Consider the following 15,111-nt stretch of genomic DNA (forward strand, 5'->3'; position numbering starts at 1 on the left):
CTTTAATGTATATATTCGAATACTATACCTAAAGAGTTAAACAAATGTATATTTGCATACTACGTGTATGTGTAAACTTTAATAAATATCTAACTTCATTCGGAGAATTTTAATCTGTAAAATTAAATATTATGCAATTTTGTAAAAATATTAAATATATTAGATTGATCGGAAGAGGTTCATGTAGATTCTAAAACATCGTTCTAAAATTGTACACTTTTATTTATTTATTTATTTATTTATTCGATAAACACAAGGTATCATAATAAAAAATCATCAACGAACACATTCCGATTATATCTAATAATTGATTAAAAATTATATAACTGATTAAAACGACAACAAAAAATTGGTTAATTTTTACAAGAGTGATATTCATTTTTTTGAACGACTGTTAGTTTCTCGTTTCATTATCTGAAATAACATAAATTAAAATGACCGCAATCTCTCTAACGTAATTAAATATCACCAACGTCTCAAACAAGAGAAACCGGTCATTAATAATTATAGTATTTTTCTCGTAAAACCCCCCCCCCTCTATAATAAAGCATTAACAACGTGCCTATGTTTTAATATAACATTGTTTCTTAACTTCTTTTTTTTTTTTTTCTCTTATTATTATTATTCTTATTTTCAATCATAGAATAATCTAATAAAAATGTGAACACCCCGTGTATACGGGGGATCTATTTATATAAAAAAAAAAAAAGAGAGAAAAAATGATAAAAAAATAAGGAAAAAAAAAAAAAAATAATAAAAAGAAGAAAGGAAGAAAGAAAGATAGAGATAGTCACGTCATTTATTTACGTAGCTCGATTTTCCGTCACGCTCTTACGATTACGCGGCAATGCGAGAACGCGTTTCGTAACGTAAACACGTATATACAATGCTAAAGTTGTATAAAAAAAAAAATACCAACGTAGCAGAAGGAGCCCCGTTATTTCATAGAATACGAGAAGCAAAGGATAGAAGACTTGCCAAAGGTGGTATTGGTGGTTTATGGTGTTTGGCAATGGTAGTTGATAACGATAGTGGTAGTGGTAATGGTACTTGTGGTTGTTGTAGTAGTGGTGTACTGTTATTGGCGGTAGCGGTTTGTGTGTATACTTCTTCTTTTCTATATATTTTTTTTTTTCCTTGCCAAAGCGGAAGGAGAAGCCCGATACAAAATTTACAAACCCATCTAACTTTCTCACGTGCTTCGAAAAACGTCTACCGAATTTCCTGTCTCCCTATCGGACTCCTATAAAAACTTCTTCATCAAACGTGATATCGTTTTAAACAACTAACTAAACGTTCTATGTATTTTAAACATTGGCCCGATAAGCTCATCTGGCTTTTTTTTCTTTCTTTTCTATGCAAATAAACAAACGTTAAAAAATTGCACGGTCATCATACAATTTATCGAATCGCACGGGAAAAAAAGTTTGGACCGATTTATAAACAGTTTTTTTGTAATATTATTATATATGATTTTTCTTGGTTTTATTAATTAATGGTGTTGCATTGTATTATAGTTGGATTAGTGAAAGTAATTGAAGTTTTAAGGTTTTAACGTTTTATTTTCGTTGATTTTTCATTTAATTGTATGTTATGAATTAATGCAAAGAAATGGGAGGATGTAATAAATGTTTTTAAAGAGAACACAGATCCCTCAAACTCGTATAAAAGGAAGAGTAATAAAGATAATTCATTAATTTCTTTAATTTTTAATCAGTTCATTCAATTAATATATGTATTTTAATTATTATATAAGTTTCAAAGGGAATTAAAGACAGTTAATAAATTTGATGAACAATTTATTTTGACCTTGTACAATAAATTGTTCATCAAATTTATTAACTGTCTTTAATTCCCTTTGAAACTTATATATTAATATATTGTTTGGACAAGAATATTGATAATTAAATTTTAATTATTGTTTATATATTATTTTTAGAAGAATAATTATTCAACATATTTCAAATTTCTGGTCTCAATCCAATATATAAAATAATATTCTATATTATTTATGATTTTTATATTATAATAAATGCAAGATAAGTAAAAATATACACATATATTTATATATACAAACAAAATTTGTTCCAATTTATCTATCTTCTTTATAAACGATGAAAACATTTTTTTCTCCATTACTTGATTTTATCGTACACGATTATTTTCACTCTGAGATGATAAATTTGAAATGCGAACGATTGGCATTAATCAAAAAACTAGCAGGTAATTCGTACATTTGCGATTCAACGTAAAAAAAAACATCTCGTGAAATAAAACGAAAAAGGACAATTTAAAAATATCAAAATAAGAATAAAATAATATTACATCCGGTTTTGGGGGGAACGAATGAAATATGTGCTGGAATAAAATATATCCGGAATAATTAAATAGTTAGTCGTTTAGTTGTGAACACAACGACCAAAAAACAGATATTTTCCTAAATGATTATCCATTAAAAACGAATAATTATTATCCTGACAATCGTTCCAACTAAATATGCTCTTTTTTTGTTAGTTTAGATGGATGTTTGTCTCGCTTTATTATATACATATGTGTGTGTGTGTTTTTGTATACACAAGAGACGAGCTCACGTTTCCCTATTTAAAATACACGTCGTAAGATAAAATATGACGTGTCACGTGATGTGAATAATAAATGATACCAAGTTTCAAATATTTTAGATCGTCGATTAAACAAGTTGATAGAGAAAAATTATAAATATTTATTATCATTCTCAATTTTATATTTTGATTTGAATTTGACAGTCTCTTATGGTAATCCATAACACCAATCTTCCATCGTTATAATCATCGATACCGATATTTGTAATAACTCGTATAAGTATGCATACACGTTTCAAAAATAATATTGCATTATCTTCACAATTTATTTATTAAATATTTCTTTTCGTTTAATCTATACCATAAAGATTCTGGTTTTCTTTTTTTTGTATTTTCCTGCGAATAAACATAAATTGAAATACAGTATTGAATATTATTTATTGATTATTTATAGCGATACACGTAATAGTAAATGAAGCATTGAATGTGTTCGAACAACAAAAAAAACCTAATGAACGTTTAAAAAGATAAGCAAAAAGTGACCTCGGGAATTCATTTAATTCCGCAACAGTCTGCATTGCAGTTCCCTACGAAATAACTATGCCTTACAACAAAGTAATATATATGAAGTAGTAGTACTACAGTATAATGTCATAATAAATGTCATACGTGAACACAGAAGGTACTACGTCAAAACGATAGCCTCTTTGAAATAATCTATCTTAAGATACACGCACGAATGCATTAATTATTGTATCGTTCGATAAACATCAGGGAAAATGTTTCGTTAGAAATAATTTTGTTATCTTGACAATTTATTATCGAAATATTCCTGTTACTCGATAATACAAACAAACAAAATATTCATACTTTTTAACGTATTATAATATATCTTATGATCTTATTTTTAATCTATTTATTAAAATATAATAATAAGATTTTAATATTAAAGAGATAAGACATATTCAAAACTTCAATTCGCTTTTATAAATGAAATAAGAAGAAGAAGAATCGTATTACGCTTATCTTCTATAGTTATTTTTCGTTATCTTTTAAAAAGGAATCTGCAAGTTCAGCGACACGATTGTTGAATCTGCTAAGTGTAATTGTATATCATGGTTTAAAAAAAAACATTAATCACAACAAATGTGATACTTATTTTTTCTTTACCATGGCTCACAATGAAGTACTTATATAGAACATAAATATCACGAATATTTATATTTATTAATTTAATAGAAAATATATATATGATATTCTATAAAAATGTGTTTTAATTAAGATTAAAAATAATATATTTATGATTAAATTATGAGAAAATAAAAAGAAAAAAATGATCGACAACTCGAGGATATTATTATTGTATCTATAAATAAATATATTGAACTACTGATATGCCATCACACACGAAACGATACAGATTACAAGAAATAGGGAGTGTCGAGACGAACGTAAACATAAGATACGGAGGAAGGGCTCCAACGAACCGTCCAACAATTTTACGCAGTTAAATCTTGGTACGTTGCACCGTATCATTATCATCATCATCATCATCATCATATCCAACTAACGTGTTCTATTTCCTACGAAAATGTTCTATCAAATATTTTACACAGATTGATCCAAAAAAAAGACCCCTTCTTACCCTTCGAGAACCCAAAAAAAAGAAAAACCAAAAAGATATTTGACGTAGAATGAAAATTTAGAAAAAAAAATAATATAATTGACGCCAATCGAAAGAAAGGAGAATGAGAAAGAGGGGGAAAGCAAAATACTAATTTTCAAAGAAATATTTTTTGTCGAGAAGATTGTAACGGGACGGAGAGGGGGGTTAGTTTAAGGGAAAGAGACATTTTACAAATAAATTGGAACAAACAATGTGTTATTCTTTGAAAAGAATAAACTCGTAAATTGGAAGTTATATTTCCTTGGCACCTAAACGTATCTACTCATCCCTCAGTTTCGAAAACATATCCTCTAGGTTTGAAGTATCGACTGACACAATGGACCGATTGTTCGACGAGTAACAAGCGTTTTGCTTCGTTATGGTATACAATTGAAACGGGCAGCCACGTGTCGTGTAGTAGGTACGTGCGCTTTTCACTCTGACTGAGTTAACCATGCAATTTGTGTGAAAATACTACGATGTAACACGGCCGATTCGAATTGTTATCAATAGTAACAACGGTTTTAATAACGATCGTACTTTTGTATTTAATTTTTTCTTAAATATGTAATTAAATCGTATAATTAAACGTTATCACAGTAAATAAAATAATTTCTTTTGTAATATTTCATCGAATAATAAATCTAATACGAATTCACACATTGAATGTAAATCTGACAGCAAATAAGAACAAACTTATATACTAAAATATAAATACACGAAATATATCGATTAATCTCAAAACGATGATTACAAAAATAATAATAATAAACTCGAACATATGTGTGTTATATATGTGATATTCTAATAACGCCAAATCGATTAACTTCATATAACAAGAAATAAGAATAGTTCATTTTTGATATAAATAACGTTGCACTATTGGAAATGAAAGAAAGAAAGAAAGGAAAGAAGAATAAAAAAAGAAATAACATTGTTGCAAATAAATAATCTCGTAATTCTCATTTAATATTGTATCATATTGAAAAGAGGAAATGATTCATAGTATATAAACGTATACCAATATAATATACTTACATAGATTATTAAACATAAACGAAAAAGGCATTGAGAAGAGAGGTCTAATGAAACTTTCCAATAGAAGAACGAACGTTCACGCTTATGGTTGACGCCCTTCTTTCTTCCTACCATCTTTTTTAAGAACAGTTTCTCTTTCGTAATGCCATTGCTAATACGTACCCTTCCTTTTTCTAATACAACGACCACACATAAATTAAATGAATAGTATATACGCCTTTCATTTGAAAGCGTAGGTTGGGTTGTTGTAGTAAAACATGAATCTCGAACATTAAAGTTTATTTAAAAATCATTCGAAATAAAAAATATCCTTGTATTAGACTCGACATCGAAGATATATATATATATATATACTAAAACATTTTATCGTAAATTCTTATCGTTTAATATAATATAACGTCATACTGATAACTTCTCTTCAATTTCTTCAAACGACAATTCTATTATCAAAAAGACAATAACAACAATTATATTATTTTATATAATCAATAAGAAAAATTATTATTATAAATGTAAAATAGATAGAAAGTTAACCAAAAAAAAAACAAAAAATAGGTTCGTTGCAACAAGACCAATTGCTAATGTTATTAAATTTTTTCAACTCTGGAAATAATTATATTATTAATTATATTAATATATTATATATTTATATAAATATAATTATAGTTTGTGTGTTTTATACTGTGTTAATGATGATCGATAGTAACACATTTGATTTAACAAATCTTACATTGTGAATTTTTTACAAAGACACGATTTATATTAACAAAAACTTGACATTTTTTTATTACAAAAAAAAAGAAAACAAGGAAACAAATTTTCCTCTGCGTGTATGTGTATAATTTTGTGTTTATGTAGACAAGTAATATATTTATATATGTGCATATATATATATATATATACTTAGGAAGGAAACGAACGCAAGAACTCGATTGAAACGACGGTAGATCGAAGCACCGTTTTATTTCGCAAACAATAATGTAGATATATACTTATTATACTTGTATTCGCCAACGCTATCTGCAAAATTATATTCAAGTAGTCGATAAGAATAGTAATGTTAATCACTACTGTACTGTAATTCTAACGACTATAACAAATAAGTAATATTCGAAAAAGAAAAAATATATATATATATATATATATATATTGTTTACCATGTAAAAAATATACAAAAAAGAAATGCAAAATAATTAAATCATTGAGAAAATCAAATCTTTCTATCATTCGTCTTGTACATTTGATATAGTTTTATTTCTTAATAATAATTCAATGTTTATATTTAACGTTTTATATAAATAGTAATTACAATTGAAAGATTTGAATAAAATAAGATTGAATTTTCATTCGCGATGAGTATTGTCATTGAGAAAAAAACAGAAAAAAAATAAAACATATTTTTACACCATGATAAATAATATTTCATTGAAAAATAAATATTGAATAAATCATTAGGTACGTTTTTTCTGAACCAAGCACACCGAAATCACAAAAATTTTCAGTTAACGTCATTAAAACTAACTACCCCCAACTGACACATTAATATTAACAATTAATCTTGCTTAATATTATAAAATAGTTAAACGAGGGAGAAAAAATAAAGATAATAGAAATGAGATATTTGATTTAGGATGATTTCGAAAGTAAAAAGTTCGACTTGTAGTCACTTCGATCGAGTATAGGACCGCATTGGCGTGCAAAGTGGTGCGAGTTGGTGCGACCTGACCTAGCTCTCCACCAGGTACGTCTATGTATTATTACCCTGAAGGCTTGTTCACCTTCCGTCACGATTTTCTCTACCTTCTTGTAGGTTCTCCTTTAGATTTGTTGATTTCCTGTGCTCACTAACACACTGGCGAACCTGTTGGTCGAGCTATATATACATCTTTGAGATCGATAATGTTCGAAGAAGAACAAAAACCAGCGAAATACAGAGAGAGAGAAAGAGAGAGAGAGAGAAGAGATGGCAAGGGGGAAAAAGGGGGGAGGGACCAGGAATGATAGCCCATTTTACCACGACATACGCGTGGGTTGAATTCTGACGTCACGAGAAAACACCCCTCTCTCTTTCTCTCTCTTTGAAAGGATCAAGGTCAGCTAGGTGCCACTGAAAACTCGATTGGAAGAAGAACAAAAAAATAATAAAAATAATGGGACAACGTCTGAGTGGTCTCTCGCGAGATTATTTCTAAATAATAATCATAATAAGAATAAGAATCGAATTGTTGTTTTTGTAACTACTTTTGCGAAAGAGAGAGAGAGAGAGAGAGAAAAAAGATCATATTTATGTAAGTGCATGCGTGTATCGATTGATAATGTATTAATATAAAAATTAAATTGAATGTGAAAAATGTCTCGTCGAATGACTTATTTCGATAATTATTAGAATAAAATGAATATATAATAAGCATGAGAATAGAAGGAATAATAAAAAGTGGTTCCATGTTTGATCGCACCTTGCTCGGATACCAAGGTCGACCAGAATAGTTCTCGACACGAAGAAGGAGGACAGGTATCCCATTCTTCGGAGAAATGCATGCACACACGTACGGTGAACACGATAGATTCTAGAAAACGTATAGTGTTATGTATTAATGTATAACACTTTTATTAGCCATTTTCTTAGATATGAATGGCAGAACCCACACACAGAGTGGTAAACTGAGGTGAACGTTTACGTTCGTGGGTGAAAGGAACGATACGCGATACAAGAATTGCTGCTGCGCTTGCTCGACCATTAAATCCACGATACTTGGGACTTTATTTTGTTCATTATAAAAATATAAAAAGAAGAAGGAAAATACTAAGAAGTAGACTTGGAAGCGTAATAACGAAGGTACACCTTCTCGATATGAAATCATTCGATTTTTACTTTAAACTTTCGTGACCCACATTTTCTTTGACGTTCTACTAATCGATGTTGTACTATTCGGATATCAAATCATACAAAATATTATACGATTATTCGTATTTCACAATAATAAAATATATTATATTAATATTATATAATTATTTAATTGAAAAATATATTTAATAAATCATTAGAGGTTTGAATGATTTTTCGGATACAGGCAACATTTTACGTTAAACCGGAATCACAAGAATTGGGTTAACGTCATTAGAATTATCCCCATTGATATTAATAATTAGTTTTTACTTAATTATAAAATTGTAAAACGAGAAAGAATTACACGGTGTTTCGATAAAATATTATATTAATATTATATATTATAAATATCAAAATTTGTTTGATGAATCATTAAAAAATGCATGCTTTCTTTTTTTAATTCTTTCCTAATTATTGACTGTAAATTGCTGATATCGATTGAACTCTGATATTATCATCGAATCGATTAACACTTTACGTAACACCGAATAGAAATACTTTCCAGGTGAAAAAAAAATAACAATGGAAATATTTCTAAAGGATTTCAATCAAAACTCGTGAAGATAAAATAAATAAGAAGCGTGACCATAAAACAAACGACGAGGTACTTTGGCCCCTCGCACCTAAAAACCATGACAAAGAAGAAAAAGAAAAAGAAAAAGCACGCGACATCCGGTTACTACACAACTTCTTCCTCTTATGTTATTTTTTATACGCTTTCGTGTGTGTAGTAACATTACATATTTCTATTTAATTCACGTTACGATTTAGAAATCAAACAAATATCGAATATCATTCGCGAAAACCTTATGCTGTCGATGAAATCAATCCAATCAAAATCTGTCGAGTGTGTGTGTGTCGCGACGCGAAATTATATTTTTCAAATTTTAAAATAAATAAATAAATAAAAAAAGAAAATTAATCAAAGGTGTATAGCAGATATATATATATCCGTCGATCTCTGCGATAAAAAGATTACGAGTGACCTAATATTATATTTAATCGAGAAATACGATTCTTAACTTATAAAAAAACAAAACAAACAAACAAATAAAAAATAAAAAGAGTATAATAAAGAAGTAAGTGTTGCAACACGTTACACAAATTATTATCGTATACATTCGATAAAGTATATAATACTTTAACTTTGTCCTTTGAATACGAAAAGAAGTCTTGAAATATAAACTAGATCGATGAGATATATTTAACTAAATCGATTACTATCATTCAACCTTATCTTTTATCATTGTAACATTCAACGCGAGATGAAGATTAATTATTTTTTTAAGGAGATCTTATCTCTCCCTCTCTCTCTCTCTCTCTCTCTCTCTGTAAAAATTGAAGCCAGAGTGAAGACAAAAAAATTAAATAAAAAAGGAAGGAAGAAAAATAGATTGATGATCGATCGATCAAACGATTGATCAAGCAAACACGAATTTATGTCCTTCCGTAAGAGAAAGCAGGATTAAAGAAGATCCTTGAAAGGAGAAGAAGATCGTAACGGAGTCAAAGGAATTCGTAAAGACACGAAGAGGGCCGATACCTGTCGGCAGTGGAGGGCGCGTTCACACCGGAATCGATAACCGCGAGAGAGAGAGAGAGAGAGAGAGAGAGAGAGGGAGAGAGAGAGGACACCTCGCAAGTGGGTGGTGAGGATGTTACAATGAGGGTGGTGCTGCTACTGCTACCGGTTAAGCGAATTTTCCAAAACGATAGAAGAGGTCATACCCCAAACAAAATAAAAAAAAGAACAATCAGATACGCGTTTTCTTAAAATATTGTTCCCCCCTTATGACGATCTCATCAAAGATATGATATAATAATAATAAAAATGAAAAGAAAAAAATTAATAAAAAGCAAGTATCGCAACGCAACGCAACGCAACGCAACGAGATAACAAAATCGTCTAAACATTGAGACTCACCTGTGAAAAGATTAACTCGCGCGTTAGAACCTCGTGGTGTTGTCGTGGTAGATCCGATAAATCGGTGTGCACTCGTAGAAGAAATAAATCAAACGCGAGAACAGGTAAGAGAGAGAAAGAGAGAAAGAAAGAGAGAGAGAATTGGGGACGTGGATTAAAAAAATCAATTAAAATTTAATAGAAGCAAATAGTAGGAATAATAATCTTGTAAAATAGATATCGGTATAAGATACTACAAGAATCTAGAAAATCTTGTATAAAAAAGGGAAATATATAAAAAGGAAAAATGAATTATCAATTGAAAACACAAATTGATAGATGAAAAGAATCAATGGGGACGGACAGTGGGCGAGCGGGCGGGCGGGCGGGCGGGCGGGTGGACGGATAAGTAGGAGAAGAAACAAATAAAAAGATATAGATAGAAAAAGAAAATTAGAAAATAGACAAAATTGTAACGTTAACACACGTAGTGTAAAACACAAGACACGCGCGATATTTTATCGTAGCGGCGGCGACGGCGACGGCGGCGGCGGCGGCATTTTTCACTGATGAGAAGAAGAACGTGAGAGTTAAGATAGAAAATGTGGGGAACAAAAAAAGAAAAAAAAAAACAGAGAAAGAGAAAGAGAGTGAGAACGACGACGACGACGACGAGGATAACGACGACGACGAGGACGACGAAGCCGCGTAAAGTCCTCCACCTCTTTCTCTTCCTCCTTCTCCTCTTCCTCACCACCTCTTCCTACAACTCCTCTTTCACGGTGTTGTTCTCTCTCGTCAAACAAAAAGAGAGAGAGAGAGAGAGAGAGAGAGACAGAGAGAGAAAAAGAGAAAGAAAGAAAATAAGTAATATACTACCGGTTCGTTCTCGTAAGGATTCCTGAATCAACTCACGAAGAGAGACAACTCTCGCGATCTCTCGCGGTTGCTATCGGTCTCGGACACCACGGCCCGAGTGCGCTGATCCAAGGTTTCCCATAAGCGCAAGCGCACACTGCGCACTATGCCGCGCACGCGTCACCAACCAGGCCGCGTTATTTTTCTCTGTACTGACTGGCTAGCTAGCTAGCTGGCTAGCTGGCTGGCTGGCTGGTTGGTTTGTTTTCTTATCAGCCGTGCCGACGACGACGACGACGACGCTGATGACAATGACGATGATGACGATGACGACGCCGACGTCGTCTAACTCTCTTTCTTTCTCTTACTCTGTCTCTTTCTTTTTCTATCTTTCTCTTTTTCTGGCACAAACCAAACCGCACGCGTGCGGTAGAAACTAAACATGTACTCCTCTGCCAATACGCTTGCGCAAATCCTTCTCCCTCCCACCCTCTTTCGCATACTCATTTTTTATTTTATCCATTCGTCTATAATTAAAACATTTTTGCGAGAGTATACAACAAACTATTGTGTGTGTTGTTTGGTTTTTTTTTTTGTAATTAATAATATTACAATTTTGTAATACGAAATTATCATGTTGTTTTTCCTTTTTTCTGTGTTAGATCATCTGTCAATCGTAATTATTAAATTGGAAATTTGGATTTTTGGGTAATAGGAACACGATAGTTTTAAAACGTCGCGACCAGTGTATGGGAGAAGTATATTAGAATATTTTATTATATATATATTTGAAATGATTTAAAATGAGATTATATATTTTTAGATTATTTTCTAATGATTAATTAATGCATGAATATGGGTTTTGAAACACCAACACATTATGACAATAAATTTGAAATATTAAAGAAAGCACAAGACGCGGAATCGTTTTCTTTTTTTGAAGTCTTTTCAATTAAAACAAAAAAACGTTGGATTATTTTTATTATTAAATTTGTAACTATCGTAGACTAAAAATTAATTATCAGCACAAGATACTTTTGTATACTCGTGCCAGATCTAAATTGTCATGTACAAAACAGTGCCATGCAATATTTTTATCTTTCTTTACTACACACCCCCTCTCTCTCTCATCACACACACACACACACATTCTCTCTCTCTCTTTCTTTACTATTATTTCTCTCTCTTTGATATATCAAACGAGACCTTGCAAAGATCGTCGAGTGCCACGAACCATTTCTATAGCTCATGACTCTGGTTCACGATCTTTTAGTTGACCCATTAACTTCTAAACTGCCCTGAGACATTGCACTTTCTCATCAACCACCATCCCCACCTATCTTTACACATACGTAACTATTTTTACGTATACATGGCTATGTATGTCTATCTATATCTATTTGCGCGCATATATATATGCGTGTATGTGTGTGTGTGCGTACGATCCAACAAAGTTAAAAAAAAAAATCCTAACTTATCACCGTTGTTCGATGAGAGAATATATTTGATAATATATATATATATACACGTGTACGAAAAACTAAAAGTATCGCATTGGATCGATTGTGCTACCATTTACTACGATATGCGACCTACGCGATTGTCAATGTTACGTAATATAGCTTCAACACTTGAGAACTTTTTGGATTTTCTAACGATTAACATATGTGAACACGTACACACACGTCTCTTCTATGATAATCAGTTTTCGATTGGATATAAATGTAAAAAAAATATCGTCGAAATTTTATCATCTTCTTGATAAGTTAATATATAACTGTAAACAAAAAATAAAATACAAATATATGATTATTATTGATAGAATATTAATAACAGATTCGCATTATAGTGCTCACCTATTTAAACAGGATCAGGAATTGGAATCTTTTGTGTTCGATCGTTCAACATATCGTCGAGAAGTACGTTGATTTCCTTAGATGGAATATATTGGAAATTATTATTATTATTATTATTATTATTAAGATTATTACTAAGTTTACTCTTAGGGAAGTTGTTTTTTGGACGGGTTTAATTAAGATGAACACTATATTTATCCGTTGAACGTTTCGTCTCTATTTGAGACTTCCTCAGCAACTTGATAGTTATGTTCATAAGTCAATATAACATCATTTTTATTACAGTCATAAGTTTTCACTATCTTATAAATAGAGTCAATTTTTAAAAAAACGTTATTCTACTATAACTTTTCGAACACTACTGGACTCAAATAGAGACGAAACGTTCAACGGATAAATATAGTGTTCATCTTAATTAAACCCGTCCAAAAAACAACTTCCCTAAGAGTAAACTTAGTAATAATATTAATAAAATTTGGATAAGAAAAAAAAAAATCTTGATTATATTAACATTATTATTAAGGATTGCATACTTGTAGATAATTTGTAGATACTTCGAAGATTATTGAAAAGTTTTTTGTCTTTTTTTTTTTTTTCAAGAAATCGTAAGTATACTTGTTACGAAAGTATTTCTTACGTTACATGATTTTACAGTTGACACTTTATTTGAAAATAATTATCCTAAGCGATATATCGTAAAAAGTGTACTACCTCTTCCCTTTGAACTTTGAGTTTGTCGATAATGGGCTCGTTAAAGTTAGGATCGTTACTTGGGTCTTCTAAAGTGGATTCTTCGTTTCTCGTTATTTGCGGTACACGAACTACGAAAGTCTGTTTAATGGTGTCGAAAATCATGGATGGTTTCGAATAAGGTAATTGCAAATCGATCGACGAAAACGAATCTGCTCCGGGTGATATGATCAATGGTTTGTCGTAACTCGTAAATTTTCCTTCTCTGCGTTTTACAAAGAATCACAAAAACTAATATTTACAATGATAAATCAATGAAATAAAATTAAAATAAAATGAACAACTCACGATAGAACAGCACCAAATCCTATATGGGATAAAAGATCTTTCGTTTTTCGTAAAAGTATTTTATCTTTAGAGGAATAATAATAAAGTCCTGCACCTAAACTGTGTGCAATTGCTCTTAAAGTTCTTCCCATTATTTCTTTTTTATCCGAATCGAAATCCTTTCATACGTCAAAAATTAATCAACGAAATATAAATGACAACAATACGAGAACTATAAGGTAAGAATAAAAATACCTGAAATTCGTCGTATTTTCCACCAATGATAAACGTTTTCAGGGGTAAAAGATCGATCATTTTTTCAACGTTTTTTCTCTCATTTGTTTTAATCTCGATCATATCGTTAATGAATTTAGAATTGTAAGAAATTTTCAAAGCGCTTCGTACCGCAGATAAAATTTCTTCGAACGTGATCCATAATATTTCCGGTTTCGATAAATCCAGCATCATCAAGAGCGTCGTGTGATGGGGTGAATGGGTTAAGCCTGATCCACTCATAGCAGTGGATATTAAAGAAGAAGCTACGTAACCGATTTCCCATACGTGGACTATGTTTTTTACCTGAATCATGTTTTTTTTTTATTCTTTATCTTTCACATTCCTAACAAAACATAATTTCACGATATAAATGATATTACTTACTAAACTTTTGCCAGCTTTTCGTCCGAACGAATATTCCATGGCGATAGTTGGCTTCGGTTTTTCATCTTTTTCGAGAAATCGATTAATCATCGTTGTTTTCCCCTTAACAAAATCATATATTTATTATAATAATATATTTTTCCATATTACGTCGTACATTCGTTGAAATTTTCATTCCTATACCTACAACATTTTTACTACCAACGATGATAATTGATCTCTCGCGTGTCTCTTTAGGATCTGTTTTACGATTTTCTTCTTCCTCCATTGATACGCGTAACGCTGATTCCCTATCATTCTCTTCCATTAATAAAACTCGTTTAAATGTCTAAGGAAAATAAAACACCTTGAAAATGATAAATACTCAGGTGTGCTCGTTTCTCTAGTAGGCTTGGTTAAACTTCTGTTTTCTTAATTGTATCCATGACGACAGAGTGGAAAGCTAGCTCTAGTTATATGTCGCATATAGTTTTCATTTATATATATATATATACACACATAGATATGCACACGTATATTTTAACCGAAAAAAATGTATATTATAAAGATTAACACAATTATTTTCTAATTGTAATTGAATCTGATCAAATGAATTTTTTATTTGATTAAAATTAATATTAATATTAAATGTGAAAAGTAAAATTAGCACTTTGAATTATCCTAAA

The 15,111-nt window shown here is 30.6% G+C and overlaps 2 protein-coding genes across 3 annotated transcripts in view; both read right to left on the reverse strand.

The window, feature by feature from the left end:
* The window catches only part of LOC106789356 (protein numb), a 74,853-nt gene extending 64,627 nt beyond the window's left edge, over nucleotides 1-10,226 (reverse strand). The window contains exon 1 of one of the 2 annotated variants that reach the window (XM_014753497.1): nucleotides 10,077-10,226. The gene's annotated coding sequence lies outside the window, so the exon portion shown is untranslated. The remainder of the gene's footprint in view (nucleotides 1-10,076) is intronic. The other variant, XM_014753496.1, reaches the window with a different exon arrangement.
* A 2,437-nt stretch (nucleotides 10,227-12,663) lies between these two features.
* LOC106789359 (cytoplasmic dynein 2 light intermediate chain 1) lies at nucleotides 12,664-14,956 on the reverse strand. Its single transcript, XM_014753500.1, has 7 exons — nucleotides 14,634-14,956; nucleotides 14,447-14,548; nucleotides 14,042-14,365; nucleotides 13,808-13,965; nucleotides 13,481-13,724; nucleotides 12,770-12,845; nucleotides 12,664-12,690 (listed from the first exon to the last, which is right to left on the reverse strand). The coding sequence occupies exons 1-6, from the start codon at nucleotides 14,751-14,753 to the stop codon at nucleotides 12,774-12,776; spliced, it is 1,020 nt and encodes a 339-aa protein (XP_014608986.1). The 5' UTR covers nucleotides 14,754-14,956; the 3' UTR covers nucleotides 12,664-12,690; nucleotides 12,770-12,773.
* Between the last annotated feature and the right edge of the window lie 155 nt (nucleotides 14,957-15,111).

Source organism: Polistes canadensis, unplaced genomic scaffold (genome assembly GCF_001313835.1).
Source record: "Polistes canadensis isolate GaletaPanama2010 unplaced genomic scaffold, ASM131383v1 scaffold_180, whole genome shotgun sequence".
Classification (NCBI taxonomy): domain Eukaryota; kingdom Metazoa; phylum Arthropoda; class Insecta; order Hymenoptera; family Vespidae; genus Polistes; species Polistes canadensis.